At 38.5% G+C, this 22,885-nt stretch overlaps 1 protein-coding gene across 1 annotated transcript in view; it reads right to left on the bottom strand.

Moving 5' to 3' along the window:
- RECK (reversion-inducing-cysteine-rich protein with kazal motifs) overlaps positions 1–22,671 on the bottom strand; it is a gene marked incomplete at its 5' end in the record, with an annotated part of 50,808 nt that extends 28,137 nt beyond the window's left edge. The window contains 5 exons of the mRNA XM_009072943.1: positions 7,099–7,146; positions 9,434–9,519; positions 15,648–15,684; positions 17,483–17,557; positions 22,538–22,671. Coding sequence (XP_009071191.1) covers positions 7,099–7,146; positions 9,434–9,519; positions 15,648–15,684; positions 17,483–17,557; positions 22,538–22,671 — 380 coding nt within the window. The remainder of the gene's footprint in view (positions 1–7,098; positions 7,147–9,433; positions 9,520–15,647; positions 15,685–17,482; positions 17,558–22,537) is intronic.
- Between the last annotated feature and the right edge of the window lie 214 nt (positions 22,672–22,885).

The following is a 22,885-nucleotide window of genomic DNA, read 5'->3' on the forward strand; positions in this document are numbered from 1 at the left end:
AGCGGCACAAACAGGCAGTCTCATGTCTACTAAGACAGCTTCAGTATATAACCTACATTTTCTGCACTATTTCCCTTACCTACTCACCTTTGGAGACATTTTACATCCCAACACCAGAATCAGCAAATATTATAGAGTTGCAATGTCTTGCATCATTAAAATGCTACTCGTTAAGCACAGCATTCCACTAGAGAACCAGAGAATTCAACAATCCCACTTCCCCTTTTTTACTCATGAAAGTTTTCTAAGTACCTATGGTAAAACATGATTCCTTTTAAAATGTTCTTATTCATTTTCATAGCTACCTTCATTCTCTTTCCTGTTGTTCATTTAAGACAAGCACTTCAGAACACAAACTGGTTCTCTATGTGTGAATTAGCATTAAAATTAATCAACGTTCCTGCACAGATAGTTCTGATGAAAATCTGAAGATGCAAAGGAACTCCTTACTTTACCAAAAAGACTGAGGACTCACATTTTATCTTAGATTTGAAAAACTTCAAGCCTTGATGTTTCAGTTTCTATCATGCCATAATGCCAAATTTCTCCTATTAACAGTCAGAAATTAATTTTAACCTTAGGTAAGCCATGGCAGATGTGGCACTGAAATAATGACTCTAAGAAGAAACATAAATCTAACTTAAAAATCTAAGTTATTTTTCTATGAGCAGCCACTACTTATAATTTTTGTGATCACAAATAAAGGCACAGGTCTATTGAGTACAGTTCGTGCAAAAATTGAAAAATCTGCCTTACATAAAACAAAGCCCCAAACCTTCACAAAGTAACAATTCAGACAGTCTGTCATAGTTATACCTAAGTATTTGACTATACTGTTAGCATAAACAATACTCAGAACAATACTGCAATGCTGCAATAAACACAGATATAAATACTCATGTTATTTAAAAGTTGAATGATACAAAAAAAAATTATTACAAAAGCAGTTGAGGGATCAATAGTGTCACTGGCCCTGTTAGTTCAAATACAGAAGAGAGGAGAATGTTGAGAAGACTATGGTGTCTACCAATGTTTCTCCTCAAAATAAGGGCCTGAGTTGAGACAAAATTATTTTCTCACAGCAATTTTACATAAGCAAGATGCCCTAACCAGGTAATAAAACTTCTTCCTGTATTATGAAACTACAGTTCCACAGACTGCTGATGAACCACTGACACTGAATAATCCTCAGATTTCTGTTAAGAGGAGATGGTCTTACTTCTGTCTTCTACCTTGTTTTGAACTCTTCCACCCCTGTTCCCAGTTGTATAGTCTTGTGTATGCCTTTACACCAGCTCTGGTACTAATCATCTTCTCATGACCTAATTTTTCTCAGTAACCCTGCTGAAAACTCATTTTCTCATCTCCTAAGAATTTAAATCAGTGCCTCAGATTTCTGTTAAGAGGAGATGGTCTTACTTCTGTCTTCTACCTTGTTTTGAACTCTTCCACCCCTGTTCCCAGTTGTATAGTCTTGTGTATGCCTTTACACCAGCTCTGGTACTAATCATCTTCTCATGACCTAATTTTTCTCAGTAACCCTGCTGAAAACTCATTTTCTCATCTCCTAAGAATTTAAATCAGTGATAATGGCAGGTATAATACTAACTTAGAACAGAACAATCTTTTTTTTAGATACCATCTTTTAGGACCTGTCAGATGCCAGAGGCAGAACAAGGTAAGAAGTATATTTGTAGGGACAGCAGTGGGAGGGAATGTATGTGGGAAAATAAATGGCAGTTGCAGGAAGGCACAGGAAGAACTTCAGCTGCACTGAGTTGTTACAGCAACTCCCCATATTTCACAAAACTGGCAGTGACTGAAGTCACCACAGAATACAATGCTAGTTAGGATGCTGACTTTGCTTTTTGTCTAGTTCTAGATAACAGTTCAGTTTCCTAGAAAGCCAGGTATACATGTGGAGGGTGTAGCTACACAGACATGAGAAAATAGTTAAAAAAATTAGTGCCTAATCATCTGTTCATAAATAACGCTGGTAACAGTGTTAGGCTGATTTGAATTATTAACCAAAAGCTCATTTCAGAACACAAGGTCTATCTCTAGTAAAGTAGCACTCATATTTAAGAGGTCAAATGCTTTTTTGTCCACTCAAGGTTCCTTCTGAATCTGCTAGTGAACTGGCAGAACAGGAAGACAGAGAAAACAAAGCAAAAGATAAAAGAGAGATAGAGGTAGGGACAAACAAAACAAACCAACCAACCACAAAAAACAAAAGGTGAGAAAAGGATGTCCTCTTTAAAGGAACAAGTAAGTCACCAAGATTTGGGGAAATGAGGGTTAAAAGGCAATTCTGTGTACACAGAGTGGTACTCCATTTTCAACTTGCATTAAATATTAAGTTATTAAGTGAACTAAGATGGCAATATTCAAATTTCTAAAGCACAAACGTAGTGATTTATTTTACATGTTCATTAATTCCATCTTTCAGACTTCTCTTTTTTTTAAAGCCAGATGTTGCTGGAACTGGTGATTAAGCCAGTGAGACTATAAGTGGAAGGAATGGAAAGTGGCAGGCAGACACAGGCAACACAACTCTGTATGCCTTAAAGAAAAAAAGTCTCAAAAATTCCTTTTTGGTGTTACAGAAATTGAAAAAGGCTACTGAGGTTTATCCAGCAGAGAAGATTCTCAGTATTCCTCACCAGAACCTCCTTGAAGAAAGATTTTAGCCAGTACTGCAGGACCTAACTGGTTTCGCTCTTTTTGGAGCTCATCAGCTGCAGGTAACGGCTCAAAAACCAAAACACATCACCCAAACACAAATAGAGCAGAACATTTTGCTGATGCGAGAAGTCTCTGCATTGTAAGGCATCCTTTCACATTACAAGCACATTTTTTCTGAATGGCTGCCTCCTGTGTCTTGAACTAAAAGGGACAGCAAAGCTGTTCTTTGACACCAGAAATTAAGAGTCTTTTGCTAAAACAAAAGATTATTTCCTCCCTAAACATTATCATGTTATCCGTATTCTACTAACTTTGGCAGAAAACTAAGTTTAGTACTGTTGTCTCGAACAACCTAACTATGGCAAATATTTGAATCTAGATCCTATCCAATTAAGGCCATCGTAATTTGTAAGCATGACCTACAGTTAGCAAATACACTAGCAAACAAAATGCTTCACCCTATGCAATCAAAGCCATGTTAATCTCTCCTGGACTTCATTTAATCTTTGAATTTACTGACAAAAGATAAAAGTCAGAAGGTAACATATTAAGGTTTCGTGGAGTCAGCCAAAGTGTCAAATGATGGCAGACATTTGTTAAGAACTTCAAAAACTTGCTGTAATTAACAAGCTAGGACAAGATTTTCCTCAATTATGTAAACCAGTAAAGAAGTGAGAACACTTGCACAGTGAGGTAGAACAAAATCACTGGAACTTAAATTTTGGTCAAAGATTATTGTATCAGCCTTCTTTGAACAGCAGAGAATAGAGACAAAAAGCACCAGCAGACAACAACATTATCTCCAATGTGCAGTATAAGACCAGAGTCCACCCTGAATTGGGTTAGTAGTACTAGCAGAGGCCATACACAGCCACGTGTCTTATGAGAGTATTAAAACTGTTTAGGAGCCTTTAGCTAAACAATATCCTAAACAGCTCCTTGAGACCTATGGTCTCTGAGTAAACTGCACAAACAATTAGAGAAGATCTAAAAACTTCTCACTGCATTTTTCAGAAGGGGTAATTAATAGTCAGCATTCACTAAAACCTCAGCATAAAGCAGGATCATACGACCCTAGAAGATAAAACAAGTCAATACGCTAGCACAGTGAATACTTTTCTGAATCCCCATTATAGCACTTGAAGCTGCAGGCACCCTATTTGAAATTTCTCCCTTTAAAAATACTGTAAAAAAATAAAGTCAGATTAAGCTGGAGAGTGCTCAAAATCTGTGAGAGCAAAATTCTCTTTAAATGGTCTAGGGACATCAAAAGCATTCACTACTGTGCAACAAAAAAATAACTGGCAATATTTCCAATTGTATTTTGACTGCGTGGCAGATGTTACTAGTGCTCAGCTGCAGTAAGAGTGCCAATTCATTAGAAAAGTTTGAATGTCTTATTTGGACTATATCAAGTAAAAACTGGAGTTCTCAATGTGCACAGAGGTGAACTCACAGTATGCAGTGTACAGACTCAAGAGCTGCAATCTAATGGAAACTTGTGCTACCCTTTCCATGCACAGAAGAAATAAAGGTGATCTTAAATGCAATAATAAAGCCTTCACAGCTTATTTTAAGCCTCAAAGTATTTCCACCTGCTCCTCCAAGCATGCACTCCAAGCAGTCTTTTCAAAAAATGAACCTCAACTTTACACAAAACTTTTAAAAATAAGAAAATGAGAAAATCCTACATAGAATCCATACCGTCTCCACTTCTTTTTTTCTTCTTCCTTTGACTATTACCTACCTTCTTTTTAGAGGAAGATGAACAGGATAGCAGAAAGCTGGAAGAAGTAGTGAAAGATAAAAGAGCTGAGATGCATAGAACTAGAGGAAAAATGAAGACAGCAAAATGAGTATCTGAGAAGCAGGAGATGGGAAAAAGGACTATCAGAATAAAATCTTCAGAAGAAGGCACATAAAGTACATTTTGGCAACATTCAAAAATACTCAACAAGTTGCATTAAATTTATTAATTTCTGTATGCAGTGCTACTTGGAAATAAAAATTGTTTAACAGGACACTCAATCTTCAATTCACCAATCAAAAATTAATAGCTTATTCCAACATGATTCTTTTCTAAAATGTGGAAGATCTCCAAATTAAAAGAAACATAGGATCAGCAGAAAAAGCACCTTTAATTTATCTTGTGAAAAGCTGGCATATCAATGCTAAAGTGATTCTGCTACTGTACAGCCTGAGACTCTGCTTACCAACTCCAAACTCGGTGACACCTCCTGCTCAGAGTTTTTTCACTACTCTGAACTCTAAGCCCTACCCTCCAAGACTTACCTTGCTCTTCACACTCACTAACTTAATGGGAAGCTGAAGGGTAACTTATAAAGTTGCTTCCCTAACCTGACAAGATCACAGAAGAGTACTATGCACAGTTCAACTAGTCTAAGCAGCTTGTGAAAATTCTCTTGGAAATCCTTCTGTAAGGATATATATAAGTTAAGAAAGCTGGCAAACTAGGAGAGTGTCTACAAAAAGGGAATTATACTTTTACATCCTTAATTCACCAAGTTTTTACTTTTCTGTCATGTATTTCTGTATTAAATACCTCAGCAACAGACTTGAGAGCTGATGAATAAGCCCAATGATCTTAACTAACTCTCAAATTGGATCCTCATTTTTAGTGAAGTATCAATTCTTAAACACAAAGACAAACACAGTATATATGACATTGCATTTATGTGACTCATGTCACATCTTTCAGTTTGAAGTACCACTCCTTCCCCAGTTCAGTGCCTTCCCCAGCCAACCCCAATGCAAAGTACAGTACCAGTCACAGACACAGAAGCTTATCACAGACCAGAGGGAGCAGGACCAAAGCACATACACCAAAGCACATACACCAAAGCACCAAGAACTTCTGTGGGGTTTTTTTAAATAAAAGAGAAAGAATGTCCAGGGTGTGGGAAACTGCAGGTTTCCTCCAGAAGTATTTTCTGGAATCTCATATCTTAGACAAAACTACCTTTAATTTCATATAACCAATGAGTCTCTTGAGTACCTGTAAGCCTAGATATACAGGAAAAACCACTGTCATACAAAATTCTGTCATAACTGAAGATCTACCAGATCAGATACTTAATTTCTTTCCTAACACACTATCTGTATCTACTACACCTAGTCTTCAATAAAAAAAGTTCTTTTCTTCTTAATCAACCAGCAGACTGATTCCTTCTACTACTAAAAATAGTGTTGCACAAATAGCAGGTGTTAAGGCTTTCTGTACATAACAGCAAGATCACTCTTGATTAAGAGTGAGGGACACACTTCCCAAACTTCCAGATAGAAACTGGAAAAGTAAATAAGATGGCTATCACCATATTGAAGTCATTCTTTGATCTCTTACCTTTCCTCTCCCGTTCTCCTTCAACCCATATTGGCCAACCTCCTACAGCAATGCAGAAATCCAGAAAAAAAGAAGGAAACAGACCAGCATAATAGAGGAGAAGCTTGCAGATGTTGACAGTATAGCATATCATAGCATGAGAGGAGACAGAACTACTTAAAATGAACATTTATTTTTAAGAGAACAAGCTACAGTAACTTCAACAGTGAAGAGTCTAGGAAAATATGCTGTTTAGATAAAAGGACCAAAGGGAAAAATCAAAAAAACCAGCAGTTTAATGCTTCTTGCAAAAACAGGAAAGCTGCTCCATTTCTGCCCAAATCAAGAGAACAGAAAATTGCCTGATATCCTGAACTGTTGATTATGAGCAGAATTGATGCAGGGCTACCTACTTCCAGGCTGGAGGAAATGAGATGAAAGGGGGCAGGCTTTGAATTAAGAAACAGATGAAAAGAAAAGCAGCCCTAGCACAACAGCATTTCTACAGACTGTGTTAAACAGAACACAGGTAAAGGCAGATTTCTGAAGATACCCTGATGATTAACTTTATGGGCAGAACATTAAAAATAATTGCAAACATTAACAGTTTCACTGATGTTAACAAAAAAAGTATTCATTTGAAATTATTTACATTGAGATAGAATATTTAAGAGGCTATTCTTTCCTGAGTTTATTTCTTTAGGTCACTTTTAAGCTGACTTTCTCACTGTTGAAGCCAGTTTCTGACAGAATGAATGATCACAATGAATGCTGACTTCGATCAAAACTCCTAAGAAATAAACTTTTTGGAATCCATGTCTCCATTTTGAAAGTTGCAGATTTTTCATTCAAATTAAGACATATGCAAGTCTAAAAAAAAAACCAAGACCTTTTTACAGAAGACAATTATACTTCTGCAAAAGCTGCAGAGAGGTAATTTACACTTGGAGGAAAATGATAATATCCAGAAACACAACTGTAAGACTGGACCTTTCCTCTTCTACAGGATACTTTTTATAGAATTTACAGAACAGTTGATTTTTAGCCAAATATATTCAGACACAAACACCTACCTCGTATTCCTTCCTGCAGACCTTCAAAACATCATTTTTTGCAGAAGCCTGAAAGACAGATAAGTTTCTGCATTTGTAGTAGAAAATAATAAAATTATGTTGCAAAATAAAGACAATTCTACCTTTACATTAACTGTGATAACCATGGTCTCATGATCTATTTAAATGCTCCTATGAGAACCTAAAGAATACCATGCAAAGTTTTAAGAAAAAAAAAGCAGAAACGTTGACTGTCGATATGACATTTAATTAAAACCCCAAAATCTTGTATTTCTGCACAGAATGCCACTTTGTTTTTGTGAAAGGTTTACCAGATAGAGCAGAATACAGGAAGCATTTAGGGAATGGAATAACCTGAGCACAAAGATCTCCCCATTTTGCATGTTAAGCACCACTTACGTGTCCCTTTCCCTTCTCAGCCCTCTTGCACATACAGTACTATGGTTCTTATTGTGAAACTGATAACAGAAATTCTCACTTCAAACTGCAGATCAGCTTGTTCCATACAGTTCCTCATGCTCCTTTTTCATACAGAATATATTCAAAACCATTACTACCAACATGTCACTTCCCCATCCAGTAATTTAAAACACTTGAGTAAATTCTGACCTTGGACCTATCACATCACCTTCTCCAAAACAACTCCAAAACCCCCTCTAGTTCCAAGAATCAAAATTAAAACCTAAATATTTCCCATTATCCCTATACCCATATTTTAGTATAAATTAAAATAAGAGGAAATGTTTAAACCATAATCTACTGAAGTGAAAGTAGAGGCAAGATTCTGAGACAGCAGAGTCTGTCAGTCAAACAATACAGCATCTGAGAATAATGTAACAATCAGAAGATTAAATTAATAGAATTTCCTAAGACACTACAGTAAGCAGAAGTGTTTTTATCAGGTCTGGAAAACACATAAACATTAGGATCAGCTTGAAAATGTCACTAAAAAATGCGCTTGGAAAAAAATACATGGAACTTCTTTTCAGAAGACCAAAAGTACTCACTTTGTTTACTCACTCCTCCTCTCTTTCCCACAATACCCTGTGTACTCACTGCTCATCTTTTGTCATATAGTGTAAACTATATGCTTTTGTGTGAAAGTAGCAATTTATTTTTTTTTGCATGACAACAATTTGCAGACTACTAGAGGCCAAGATTACACAGGTAACATGCAAGATAATACTATGAATATTAAGTAAGTCTGTGCTCCACAACTGAATTATGAGGCTGCTGCTGATAAATAAGAATATGCTGTTAGATTTTTAACACGTTTTTAAAGTCACAAGCGTATATTTGGGAAAAACAAAATCACAAAATGCTTCATGGATTTTTCATAAGAAGGCCATTGCTAAATTTATGCATTATGCTTTAAAATGTTACTTGACAAAAATACTGTTACTATTAACACCAAAAAACACCCTTTTTTTCCATCTGATGAACAAAAACCTCTTTGAAGAGGCATAAAGATCTATTTGGGGCTGTAACTGCAATGCTAAATATGACACTACAAAAAAAAAAAAGAGCTTAGGAACAGCCACAAGTTGCCTTCCCACTTGGCATTATTTCAATGCAACAACTTTAAAGCAACAACTTTTAAAGTAACAGCAATGTAGAGACTGTGACAAAAAAAATTAAGAAATGAAGTTTAGCATAACCCAAGAGAGCTTCAGAATCTTTATGGATTCAGTCAATAAATCACTACAAAGTAACAAACTGGAACACAAATCAGAAATAGACACACATGTGCTATTTGCAGTGCAAAATGAAGTGGTTTGGCTCCATTTGCCAAGTGCAGTGGCACTAGGAAACGCCCGCAGCCAGCTTGCTGGCCCTCACACTGCTGCTGAACACAGTGAAACTTCTTCATCTTAACTTGTATCTTCATTACTGAGTGATTAAATGTGGCATCAGAATGGACACAAAAGGCAGAGCTAACCCTAAGGTCTTAAAGTTTCTTCTTCAGCCTCATCATCATAGTCCCACAGCACGGTGCAACATACATACACCACAACAAATCACTCCCCAAAACCCTAGCACATTTTTGCCACTAGATTTACATCTCAGCAGACTTGAATTTTTACCTTTTTTACTGAAAATTTCCTTTAAAAAGTTAATAATTTGAGCACTGGAATTTGGTTGCTGCCATTTATCACCAGCAGAACTTCATGGGAAGCATTTCATAACATTTTGCAATCTTAAAGAGAGTTTACATAACTGAATTGATTTTGATGTAAAATATGCATCAAGTCTGAAATTCATAAGCAGTAATACATAAGTGAATTTATCATGGTGTCATTTGATGTTAGGCACAAAAAAAGTCAGAAAGCCTTACCTGTTTACAAGCTTGTCGACACTCCACAGCAATCGCTAGCTCACAGCAACCTAAGCCAACCCACCCATCAGACTTCTTCAAAACTCCTTTAAAAATAAGATGACAGACATAATACAGTAGAAACTGTGCCACCACTTTCCCTTCCCTCCATGTGAGTCAGCCACCTTTCAAATTTGGTAATCCTGTTCTCATCCAAGAAGCCTATTTACTGGTTACATTTTGAGTGGGATTCAAAGCCAACTTTAACCAAGAAAAGAACAAGTCTGTGCTTACATAAATGCTGAACCTGGCAACTAATGAAGTACCTTCCACACATTCAATGGAAGTATTAGACTTTGATAATTTGACTTACCCAATCTGAAATACAGGCAAACAAAAAACCATCAGGAAAATAAAAATTATCTCTTACAGATACATCCTGTTGTGGGTTTCAATGGCACATTTTTCTACCAACTTAGTCAATGTAGAAAATATTCCTTAATTTTTTTCAACCTTCCCGTAGTGATTTTGGTCAGCATGGAGTTCTATTTCTTCAGCAGAGCTAGTATGGGGCTATGTTTTGGATTTCTGATTAAAACAGTGTCAACAACACAGAGATGTTTTAGTTACTGCTAACACAGACAGCATCAAGGGCTCTTCTGTTTATCAGAGGGACCCACAAGCAGTCTGGCAGTGGACAATAGGTTGGGAGGGGACACAGCTGGGACAGCTGATTCCAACTGACCAAAGGGACATTCTGCACCACATGGCATCGTGCTCAGCCATAAAAGCTGGGGGTGGAGGTTGGTGAGGGCTGCTACTGCCTGGGCACGGGCTGGGCATTGGTTGGTAGTGAGCAATTGTTTTCCTTGGCATCACTTGTTTTCCTTGGGTTTGTTTTTTTCCCCTTTCTTTTTTGCTGGGTTTTTTTTCCTTCCATTTTTAAATTATAAACTGTCTTTATCTCAACCCATGAGTTTTCTCACTTTTGCCCTTTTGATTCTCCCCTCTGTGCCACTGGTGGGGGAAAGAGAAAATGACTGTGTGGTACTTAGCTGCCTCTGGAGTTAACCCATGAATGACACTTCCTCTGTCATTTATCTCCCCAATACCATGGTTTCATATCCAGAATTATCTTCAATAAAAATTCCTTACCTCTCCCTCACACTTATTCCATTTATCTCACTATTCCTATTATCCTCATTTCTTACCATAATGTCACACAGAAAAGCAAAATGCTGCTGTAAGTTGTTTCATCCTTTTAATCTCCTCATAAATACAGTTTTTCTAATGTTTCAAGACATCATAAGTAAAATAAAAGAATGCATTCCTGTACCTATTTCTCACGTAACTTTAAAGACAGAAACAATTAAAGCACAGGTTTGACCTATGCAGCTGCCCAGCAGCTGTGACAAACTTCTTACACTCCTTTTCTTAGGGTAGGAGGTAGAATTATTCAGCTCAAATGAACCACTCGTTTTTGTTACGAATATTTAAAAAATAAAGCTGTACTCTAGCACACACAAAATATACTCTTTACATAGAAATATAAAGTAGAAAGTAAAAGAATGAACCACTTAATTTTAAAGAATGCTCTTAAGCCTAGTGGAAATGCCTTTTCAGAAGAGTCACAGGGGATGTCCTGCTTTAAAAAAGGGAAGTGAAAGAGCTAGGAGCAATACCAGCGAGCTTAAATTCAAACACTAAGAAAACGTGGGGGGAAAAGGTAATTAAAAATCATTGTAACCAATGGGAAACAATGACCAGTCAATATTTATCATGAACAAACTTGCCCTTAAAATACACTCAGCTGTCTTTACAAACAGTGGCATACAGTATCCATCTGTCATGACATTCTGATGGGGAAATTCAGAAAATGCACTAAAGCAAATTCATAAAGGAGGAGCAATAAATTGACATATTTCCCCAGCCAAATGAAATATGCATTACAATTATTAAAATCCAAATTAAAACCTTAATGCTTGACACAAGTAAGGCAGCAGCACTGCACAGCAGGTGGAGGGAGCAGAGAGACAAAGGTGAAGAACAGCTTTTGTCTGTAGCCTGTATCCTGTCAGTCTGAAGCAGCCATGTACCATCTGAACAGTCCAGACCTTCTGGAGGCACTGTAGGCCAGTGATCTATCGGACTGTCGAAATCCTCTTCACATCTATTCAGAGTATTGGCTCAGCTTTCCAATTCACACTAGTTTAAAGCAGCTGCGAAGGCCACGAACAACTGCAAATTCAGCCCACCTTTGACTTCTAGAACTGGGGAGCAGAATTTGTGTTTCAGAGACTGAGCATCTTTTTGAAAGTGTCAGAGAGATTGTGCACCCATCAGAAGCTTGGAACTGGTGCTCAGAAGTTTGGAATTTGATGCATTGTTTCATACCACTTCCAAAAGTAAATGTGTCTACAAGGAAGTCACACGCATAGGTTTAACTACGTATGTGCAGTTAATTGCTAAGTCAACTACTCACTATGTTCTGCTTTAGGCATAAAATAACATATCAGTTGCTTCTGAGTAAGTTCTTATGCAGAGCTATACACAGACTCCTTCTAATCAGAACAGTAATGTTTGGTAGAATACTTCTTAGTAGGATGGATAATGCAAGGGATAAGCAGTTCAAAAAACATGAAAGAAATATCATGTGCAACATGAAAACAAGATTTGTAGAAACCTCTGCTGCAATAACCAGCTGCATCCAGGAGAAACACATGATGAATAAAGCTGTATAGCTTTAGGGCCAATGTCACCACTAAACAGTCATCAGTGAATCACCACTGAGTAATCAATCAGGCATCCATAGTTTGTGCAATACAGAGCCTGTGGTTTTCAGACATACTGGAGCTAAACTGAACTGTGATAAAGGAAAGAAGCAAGCTACAGATACATGCCAAATTAAGAAGGCTGATAAGTTTCAGCTGTAGTTAAGTCTTTTCTTGGCAAGTGGCCCTCTCTCCAGGTTATATCCGAGTAGCAGACAAGCTTGTGAAGAAAAAAATTGATGTTACATTTTCCAAAAACATTGAACTTCAATCTTAATATAGCAACTTATAAATTAACTTTGTTGTCAAGGTAATTAAGATGCATGTACTTCTAGAATAAAATACACCTTCAGTGCACAGTTAACTGACTGGAGTTCATGGTTCTGAAAATTCATCAAATTCATCTGTACAATACAGATTCCTGAACTATAAAAGATCATCTAGCTGCGTGATATGACTCTTCAGCTCTCTCAGCCTGCCCTCATGTATGTTCCAGTCCCTTAACCACCTTAAAATGGCTCTTTGTTGACTTGCTCCAGCACATTCATAGCTTTCTTGTACTAAGATGCTCAGGACTGGACACAGTATCCTTGATGTGGTCTCACCAGTGCTGAGGAGAGTAGAAGGAACAGCTCCCTTGATCTGCTGGCAACATTTTTCCTAGTCCAGTCAGGGTGCTGTCAGCCTTCTTTGCTATAAAGGCACATTGCTGGATCATGTTTCACCTGCTGTTCACCACGATCCCCAGGTATGTTTCTACAAAGCTGCTTTCCAGCTGGTCAGCCTCCTGTGTGCTTCAGAGCATGGAGCCTTCACCAGGTGCAGGACTTTGCATTTCCTCTTTTGGAACTTCACAAGGCTCCTGTCTGCCTATTTCTCTGGCTAATCAACATCTCTCTGAACGGCAGCACAACTATCTGGTCTGGCAACCTCTTCTTTTCAACTTTGCATCATCTGCAAACACACTGAGGGCACATTCTGTCCCATCATTAATGAAGACATTAAATAGGACTAGATCCAGCATCAACCCTTGGGATACTGGCTTCCAGCTGCATGCTGTGACACTGATCACAAACCTGTGAGCAAAGCAGCTTGACCCATTTTCACTCCACCTCCACTGACCACTTATCCAGCCCATGCTTCATCAATTTGTCCACAAGGATGTTATAAAAAATACTTCTGAAAGCCTTACTGAAGTTGAGACAGACAACACACCCACTGCTTTCCCCTCATCTAACAGAGCAGTCATCTCATCATAGAAGGCTATCAGGATAGTTAAGCATGATTTCATATATCCATGTTGACTATAAGCAATCATCTCTTGTTCTCGATGTGTCTCAAAATCGTTTGCAGGAAGATCTTATCCAATACCTTCCCAGGGTTTACAGTGAGACTATCCAGGCCTATAGCTCCCCAAGTCTTCCTTGCCCTTTCTAAAGGCAGGAGTGAACTTGCTTTCTTCTGGCCCTCAGCATCATCTTTAAATACCTAACCCTATCTTCCTCCACCAAGCACAAGTCTTCCTCACTCTGGACTTTACCACTGATCTCAGGCATCCAGCATTCCTGAAGGCTCAGCTTACCAGTAAAGACTGAGGCAAAGGAGACCATGGCCTTCTTAATGTCATTTGTCACCAAGTTTCCTACCCCACTCAGCAGCAGGTTCTCATTTTGCCTAGTCTTCCTTTTCTGCTGATGTAGTTAAAGAAGCTCTCTGGCTGCCCATCATGTAACTCACCAGGATCAACTTTTGATAGACTCTGGCTTTTCTAACTCCATCATGTGTAAGTGGAGCTTAGTAATGTGATCCCAGAAAATCAACCAGCTCTCTTGGACCCCTCTTTGCTATAGGGTCGTATCCCATGGGATTCTTCCAAGCATATTGCCTGTGCCCTCCTGTGTTGTCTCTTCAAAACATACCAGAGTGATTATAGTTGCCCATGAGGATCTACTCCTCTGAATGTGAGACTTCTTCCAGTCGTACAAAGAACGCCTCATCTATGACTCCTACCTGATTAGGAAGTCTGTAGCTGACACCCACAACACCACCCATGCTGGACTGCTCAACATGTTGATATGTCCATACAATGCCACTCAAATGCCCATGTGCTGTTCTCAGCTGGCTCATTACCCATCCCCACACAAAGCTCCAGGCAAGCCAGTTAACACTCTCACATAAAGGGCAACACTCCCTCCTCACCTTCCTGGCCTGTCTTTCCTGCACCTGTCCATCACAGCACTGGAGTTTTAAAAGTGGCTCACATCAATGAAGAAGAAAATCGTAATGTAAAGTGACATTTTTCTATAAATCAGAGGATAATAGAAACATACCATAGAGGCACTGAAGAGGCCTCACACCAATTTAGAAAGTACAGGAAGACAGTTTGGGAGTGGCTCACTAACAAAGACTTCAAATGCTTTTTCACACACTTATACAGACCTAATATTCAAAATAAAGTATGTATTTCTCACTTGCAGTAAAAGCATCACCACTCATTTAGCTATAGAGCTCCAAGAAAGACTAGGGTATTGTCTCCAGCTAAAACTCTGTCAGGTTTTAGAAGAGACAGCAGCACTGCAACTCCATAAGATATTATTGATTAAGTAAAACTAGCAAAATGTAAGACAGCTCATATCTTTACAAGCACTGGAATCAAGTTTGCTTCTGAAGCCTGGGAAGGAGACAGGAAGAGGTGAGGGGAGTCTGAGCAGATGCTGTAAAATTGTTACAGCCTCTCCTTTCTGCACTGCCACACTTCCAACTATAGCATGCTAATTTCATTCAAAATCTATACAAATGACACAATACAATGGACTAGTTAAGTCTGATCTGATCTATTTTTGATCTCTCCTTTTAACATAACAGTCTTGTCTTATGATTTATGCTTTAACTTTCTAAATCCACCTGTACCAAGCAGTTTGGTTTGTCATCTCAGCCTCTGAACTTCTTAAACTGTTTGTCTAGTTCTTACTATTTCCTCATTACTCAGTTTTTGTCCAAATCATGCTGCATCTAGAGCAAAGCTGCAATTATTGATGATTTTAAAGATGAGGCTAAGGCATGCTGAAAATAAAAATAACAAAAAAACACTGCAAGGATGTGTCACAGAAAACCACATTTAATCATACAAACATATTAAGCATTTTCTAACTCTGAAAATAAAAGTAACAAAAAAACACTGCAAGGATGAAAACACTGACATTTCTTGGATGTGTCACAGAAAACCACATTTAACCATACAAACATATTAAGCATTTTCTAACTAGGAAAAGAAAAAAATGTGTTAAATGCACAGGTAACTGGGTTTATACTAAAGGAAACTACACCCCAAATACAGTTTATAATGGAAGCATAGTGGAAGTTAAATTATCATGAAATCTCTAGGTGCAGGTGGCAGACACAACATCAAAACACACGTATAGCGAAGAAGCAACATGGTTCAATAGTAAACTATTATTTCTTACCTGGCAAAGAGGAATTTATACAACCCCACACTTCTCTCTGAAAAGCAAAATGCAATGAAGCAAAAATAAGTCTATATAATTAGAGATTCTGACAGAATCAAAACACAATTTTCAACATTTTCCCCGTTTTTAAATATCTTATTGGAAGAATTCTTATGTTTAAAGATCTTTTGAAGTTCTATGAGACAGAAGTTGAGTACTACTGGCTTTGATGAAAGGGCTGCCATGCACGGAGTATGGAATCAATAGCAATGTCTTTGTAGGTGCAGAATGTACTGTGATTACCTGGAATCCACTAGCTGGTCAACCTTCTCCATCAGTGTTTAGAGAAATAAACAGTTCTCTAGAACTAAATGGAATAAGATTTATCCTGGACCAAGATAAAGCTTACTGCCCTAGTATTCATTTCCATCAGCTTAAAAATACCCCAAACAACACATAAAACCACACAGAAGACAAAAGGAGGAGGTTTTAAGGTATCTCAGAGACCAGAGAAATGTAGATTCAGAAAAAGACAGGTGCATGGAATAAAGAGTCCTGTATGTGATGTTTGCCAACATAAGTTACAATAGGGAGCTGTTGGGTTCAGCCCAACTGCAAAGCATTTCTGGTCCTAAGCACAGATCCTGCTAAAGGACCTAGGTGGCTGATGGTGTTAGGCCGTGGAATTCTGTAAATGTGTTGGGTTTTTTGGTTTGGGGTTTCGGTGTTAGGCAGTGGAATTCTGTATATGTGTTGGGTTTTTTGGTTTGGGGTTTTGGTTTTTTGGTTTTTTGGGGGTTTTTTTAGGGTGTGGGGCAGAAGGGAAAAAAAAAAAAGTGAAGAGCTTTTGCTTAGGGTGTGGAGCAGAAGGGAAAAAAAAAAAGTGAAGAGCTTTTGCTTCCCAATCTCTCTCACTGCTGTTAATACCCATACTACCAGTCAGGCTGACTAGAGGAAATTCTTTACACTGGGGCTAGTATCAAAAGAAATCTCGTGCTGGACACTAGCCTGTCACATGTTACCCACCTAATAAAAGTTACCAATGTTCTGGAAGAAGGAGGTTTAGGCAGCAGAGGAAGAATTCCACAGAAAAAGAAGGTTTAGGCAGCAGAGGAAGAATTCCATCTAAGGTAAGAATTTTAGTTCAACTGTCAGAAACAAGTATATATTGCAGTTAGCAGTGCTAGAAGCCTGAAGAATTAAAAGCTATGGGAGTTGCTGTACACTGTATGCTTGACATTGAACATCCTGCAACTGAGACAATAGGATCACAGTATAGTATATAAAAGTAGAGTACACACAGAAAAGCCTTGAAGGATTATATGTATTTTGAATTTAGTATTTTTTCCGCAAGCCCTATGAAAACCTTAATCACAGGAAATGAGAGGAAAATTCCGCAGAGTGAGAAGGCAAGTGACAAGTCTAAATGGGTGTTTGGTTTTTGTGGCAAGGTTTTTGTAGTGAGGCACTACAGGAAATGAGAGGAAAATTCCACAGAGTGAGAAGACAAGTGACAAGTCTAAATGGGTGTCTGGTTCTTGTGGCAAGGTTTTTGTAGTGAGGCACTGCATGGGTGGCTTCTGTGAGAAGATGCCAGAAGCTTCCTCCATGTCAGGCAGCACTAGTTCCATGGATGGACCTGTTGCTGCCCAACACTGAGCCCATCAACAGTGTTAGCCGGGATAGCCTCTAGAAAGAGTAAAAACTGGAGAGATGAGTGAGCATATGTGAGAAAGACAACCCTGCAGGCCCCCACGTCAGTGAAGAAGGAGGGGGAGGAGGTGCTCCAGGCATTGAAGCTGAGATTCCCCTGCAGTCCATGGTGAAGACCATGTTTTTCTAGTAAGCCTTACCATTGATTCTGGACAATACTCAGGTGCTCGCTGCAGTAAGTGCTTCAAACGGGAATCACTCTTAGAAGACAAAATCTGTCAGAAACAAAACACACATTAAAACATAGATAATGTGTAACTGCACATCAAATACTTTTAAAAACTGATTTCACTGGTTTTAGTTTCAGTACTATCCACCTTTTGACAACTTTTGGCTAACAGTTAATATGTAAACAACACAAAGTTAAGACATCCTTTCATATATCTGTAGTCTTTTCAAATACGTTGCACTTAGAAGTGAATGAGAATTTCCTCCTCAGACACTTCAATCAAAATGTTTCTACTGAAGAGGCAGTTTGAAATAGAGGATTTGTGCCCCATATATCAAAATACTATACCACTCTATTTACTTAATTAACCTTCTGCTACATTTTACATGACCACAAGCAATTGGACTCCTTCCAAAAAAACCTGAAACAAGCAATTTTTGTGGAACAAAGGTGAAGAAAACCTAGACGAGTCAAAGGGACTATCGAAACAAACAGGGGAATAAATACTACCCACAGCAGAGCAAGAACAAGTTAAGCACCACCTAAACAAACCGAACATTCCAAAGCTCATTAGACTGGATGGGATGCAACAGAGGATGTTGTTGCTTTAGCAGTCTAATTAAATAAAACACTTATAAATTAAAACAAGAAACTGGTCAACAAAAGGGATGGAAACAGACCTATTAATGTGGGATATGAAACTGGAAATTACATGAATAACTGAAAGATAGATGCATTTCAGAAGGAGAAATATATTACCATTCTATTCTAAACTTGCAACATGATAAACTCATGGAAAGAAAATCAAGAGAGCCACAGCACTTGTTTCAGAAATGAGAGCAAGCAAAGAACTGCAGTAATATTTCCAGTCTTCTGAGGTCATATAATTATGAAATAATTCAGGTTGGAAGTGATCTCAGAAGATCATTTATTTCAATCTCCTGCTCAAAGAAGGGTCAACTATGAGGCCAATGTTGCTCAGGGGTTTATCCAGTCATGTTGTGAAAATCTCTGAGGATGGAGAATGCACAGCCTCTCTGTTTTCATGGTGGAAAAGTTATTCCTCATAACAGGCCGGAACTATCTAGTTTCAGTTTATCACTGCTCTCTCTTGTCCTCACACTATGTACCACCATGAAGAGCCTGTTTCTGCTCTCTGAGCCATCTTACTACAGGTATTGTAAGGGCACTCTGAGGTGCTTCTTTTTCCCCAGGTTAAGGGCAGTTGCCTCAGCTTTGGCAGAGAGGGCATGTGTTCCAGTTACCTGATCCCCTTGGTGACTCTGCTAACTTTTCCCAGTGAATGGATGTCTGTCTTGTAACAGGGGGGACAAAACTGGACACAACATCCTAGAAGTGGTCAGAAAGTGCTGACTAAATGGGGAGTATCATTGCTATACACCTACTGACTATGCTCCCATGTTTTCCTGGGGACTGGGACAGACTGTTCCTATGCTTGGGGAAGGATGTGGATAGAGACCACTGGAGTGGTGCAGAGATGAATGCTGCCAGGAACCAACTGTGAAACTTCCCAGAAATAAACTTGGGGAAAAAAAAGTCAATTGAAGAAAGAGGCATGCTTATTCCATGCTCCAGTATCTGACAGACTTAATATAATAATAATAAAAAGATGATACTAAAGCTAAGTGTGGAATAATACTAAGAATGCAAAATAACTGGATGCTTGAATCACATCAGTTGACAAACAAATCCATAATTCAAGTTTTCTTTTTCAAAGGGCTCACTTACAGTAGTTGAATTACAAGTGTAGCAGAATTCCTTACTCTTAATCAAGTCTCCTTCCGTAACCGGCAGGATCAAGAACATCATCATCACTGAGTCTCCTGTGCCTTTCACCCTAGTCCCTGGACTGCAGTTATCTTTTAGCCATGCAAGGCCCCCCTCAATACTCTCACTGGCATCCATGTAGATGAGTGGACAATGGGTAATAGTCTGAGGGCCAAAAAAACCCTTGCACTTTCTGCAACATCCTAGAACTGAGCCCCTAAAAACAAAACCACCTTTAGACAGCAAGTCTCACCTGCAGGCCCTGCAGAAGGGAGTGTTTCTCCTGGTGGCACTGTTTACAACCTGTTGAATACGCCAAGACAGCTCCTCAATGAAGCCTGTTCCTCCTCACCTGTTCTACAGCACCAAATCTATTCTGTAAGTGCATATTCAAACACAGGACAAGAAACTAAAAAAAAATTTCAGTCTCCACTACACACAGCCTCTGGAAATCCTTCTTTGTATGCAAAGCATAGTTCAGGCTGTCACCCTTGCAGGTTCCCCACAGAGCTCTTCTAGATCCCCATTTACACCGAGGCAATGCTTCTGTCCTCAGCTTCTTTATCTGACAATTCAGGAAGCTGACCAGAGCATGACTCCCACCATTTCAGAGCCACTGACTCAGGAAGAGACACTATCCTTTCCCTGCAGCCCAAGATGTGGTTGGACATATTCTTCCTCTCGAGCTCCCTCTGGGTCAAGCCCTCCAACATGTCATGAGTAGTTGGCCCAGCCAGTGCCAGTAACTGTCCTGCTGGGCACGACAGGTGCACCCAGTCTCAGGCAGTACTTCTGCACCTCCTGCTGGTCCTCTTCACAACAATTGGCTGTGTTAATGCCCAAATTCCCTGGCATTCCCTAAGCATTACTTAAATAGAAATACGGAGACAAGCTGACTCCTTTTGCCTGCCGACCCTGGCAAGCAACTTCAGTGTTTTATGGTTCAAACTACCAGATATAGAAGGAAAACATTTATAAAAAAGTATTAATAAATTATCATAGTACAGTGTGGTGGTAAGACAAGGCAACAAGTGAACAGCAAGTATCATTTAGAAAATGTGTTTAGCAAAGGCAATTCAGCCAGCTCTTTTTCCTTACGGTCACCCCTCACATATGTACACCTTCATCCTACTAATTTTATGCTTAAGACAAGGGGGTAAGCAAGAAATGAAACATTCCTAAATGGATTCAACAAAGACAAAGCATTTGAACTGAGCTGCATGAAAAAAGTTAAAGAACATGAAAAAATCACTAAAATGACAGTAGACAATTCCTTTGGTCAGTTTGTTGGGTTGTATCAAAGGATCACTCAGAAAATGATGCTACCAGCCTGAAGTGAGGTAACTCAGCCAGCTACTTATAGAACACTTTGAGGGGCATCGGTCTTGCTTTAAACTTCTTCTAGACCTCTCATCACAAAGACTTTGAATATGCCAATTATCTGAGTAGAGACAGATCATCCAGATGAGGCAAGATCAGAGTATCTTACAAAAACCACAGAAATCTCTATGCAATAATTAGACCCAGTATAGCAGAACTGGGATGGAATTTGGTACTAAAATCTGAAGGCCTTTTACGAAGAGCTAACAGGAAGTCACAGGATAAGCTGGGAACTTATAGAAACCAATAGAACAGAAGAAAGAATTAGACATAATATTCCAAATGCAGTATCAATGCAACTACTAAATCATAGAATCTCAAACACATCCTGGGATGGTGACTCCACCACCTCCCTGGGCAATCTATTCCAGTACCTTACCACCCTAACAGGGAAAACATTTCTCCTTACCTCTAACCTGAATTAAGGACTATTATGAATTAAGTTATCCGTGTGAATTTTGCAAGTATTTTCCCAAATAACAGAGATTCACAAGAAGTTATGCAAACAGCTGTTGACTAGATAGCCTCTCCTCTATGATAAATGAACAAGTCCCCTCAAAAAGAGCATCTACTATTCTTTATTCACAAATCCTGGAACTTAAGGATTAGTACCCTGCAGTTTAGTTTTTAATGAGCTCTTCCTCCTTACAAAGACAGTATTTGAACAGTGTGGCAGCAGGACTAGGACAGCGATCATCCCCCTGGACTCAGCAGCGGGAAGGTCACACCAACTAACCAATACACCAATTAATTAACCAATCCACCAATTAATTTTTTTAATATACAAGAATGGCTATCTGTCTCTTACTTACATCCAAGTTTGAACACAATTTTTCAGACTGAATGTTAAACTTCTGTTTATACTGCCAGGTACAGTTTTGCTCACCTGTATTCAAAGAGATAAACTTATGCTGGAAGGGCTCCATGAATTATCATAGGAATTGAGAGAGTATCTTATGCAAAGAGACTGTAAGACTTTTCCTTGTTTGGCCTAACAATATGAAAACTGAAAGAGGATTTGGTTTATTCTCTAGACACATCAGGGAGGGAGAAGTGGAATTTAAAGTAAAAATTTTATCAGTACAATCAGAGATAAAAATCAACTTAGTCATGACCAGGTGTAGTACTTGAACAGACCCAGAGTGGGCAGTGAAGACAAGAAAATTACACTCATGATGTAAGGACACAATTTTAATGTAAAAATTGTGTCTACATGTATGTATGCTTTACTGATGTAAAATTTGTATGCAGATAAATTTAGGTAACTACATGCACACAAATCTGTACAACATACTACCCACAGATACAAATCTAAACATAAGTTGTGGAAAAATACTTTCCAACCTTGAATTTAGCACAAGCAGCTCTTTGTTATTACCTTCTGAACAGAGTAAGCAAGCAGATTTTTTCTGCATTCACAAAGCCATATATCATAATGAGTATCTCAGATGCTTAGCTAACAAACAAGAACTGGCAGGAAGAAAGAGTAGTACCAGCATCTTGTTCAAGATTTTAAATTCCAAAAAACTTGGAAACACACATGGTCCAGAAATTTTGCAAAATACTTTCATCCCTCTCACTTCCTAACATGCTTATCACTTCTTGACCAAATCATGACCTCAGGTTGGTATCTCTATTTCTCCTCAACTTTAGCAAAACCCATTTTCCACTATGAGAAGAAAGAGGACTACAGTTTTAAAACTAAGTTCCCATTTTAATAACAGTATTACATCTCACGATTCACACACAGTATTCAGACAGAAGATCTTTCGCTTATAACCTTAATGTTGCTACATCATTATCTAAAGGCACAATTTTAATTCTGATGGAAGTTAAAACCAATTTAAAACAAGCTTACCTGTTCACAGACATCACGGCACATTAAGTTGTCCTTTGCATGGTAACAACAAGACAAGCCTATGGAATAGCAGGGGGAAGGAAAAAGATATTTAAAAGACTTGAAGCACTTAACTATCACACACACTTGATGTCCTATGAGGACAATGGGTCTGGTCCACAGATGACTGTGAGAAATTTTCCTTCCCAGAAGGCAAAAAAGAAAAAAAAAAAAAGAACAGGAGGAATTTTTGTTCTGAAACTGATGCAGTTCTGTTGAACGAGTCTCAAAGAGTTACCCTTAAACACTCACTGCCACGAACAAGAGGAATTTTTGTTCTGAAGCTGATGCAGTCCTGTTGAACGAGTC

This window comes from Acanthisitta chloris, unplaced genomic scaffold (assembly GCF_000695815.1).
Source record: "Acanthisitta chloris isolate BGI_N310 unplaced genomic scaffold, ASM69581v1 scaffold3364, whole genome shotgun sequence".
In the NCBI taxonomy this organism is placed as follows: domain Eukaryota; kingdom Metazoa; phylum Chordata; class Aves; order Passeriformes; family Acanthisittidae; genus Acanthisitta; species Acanthisitta chloris.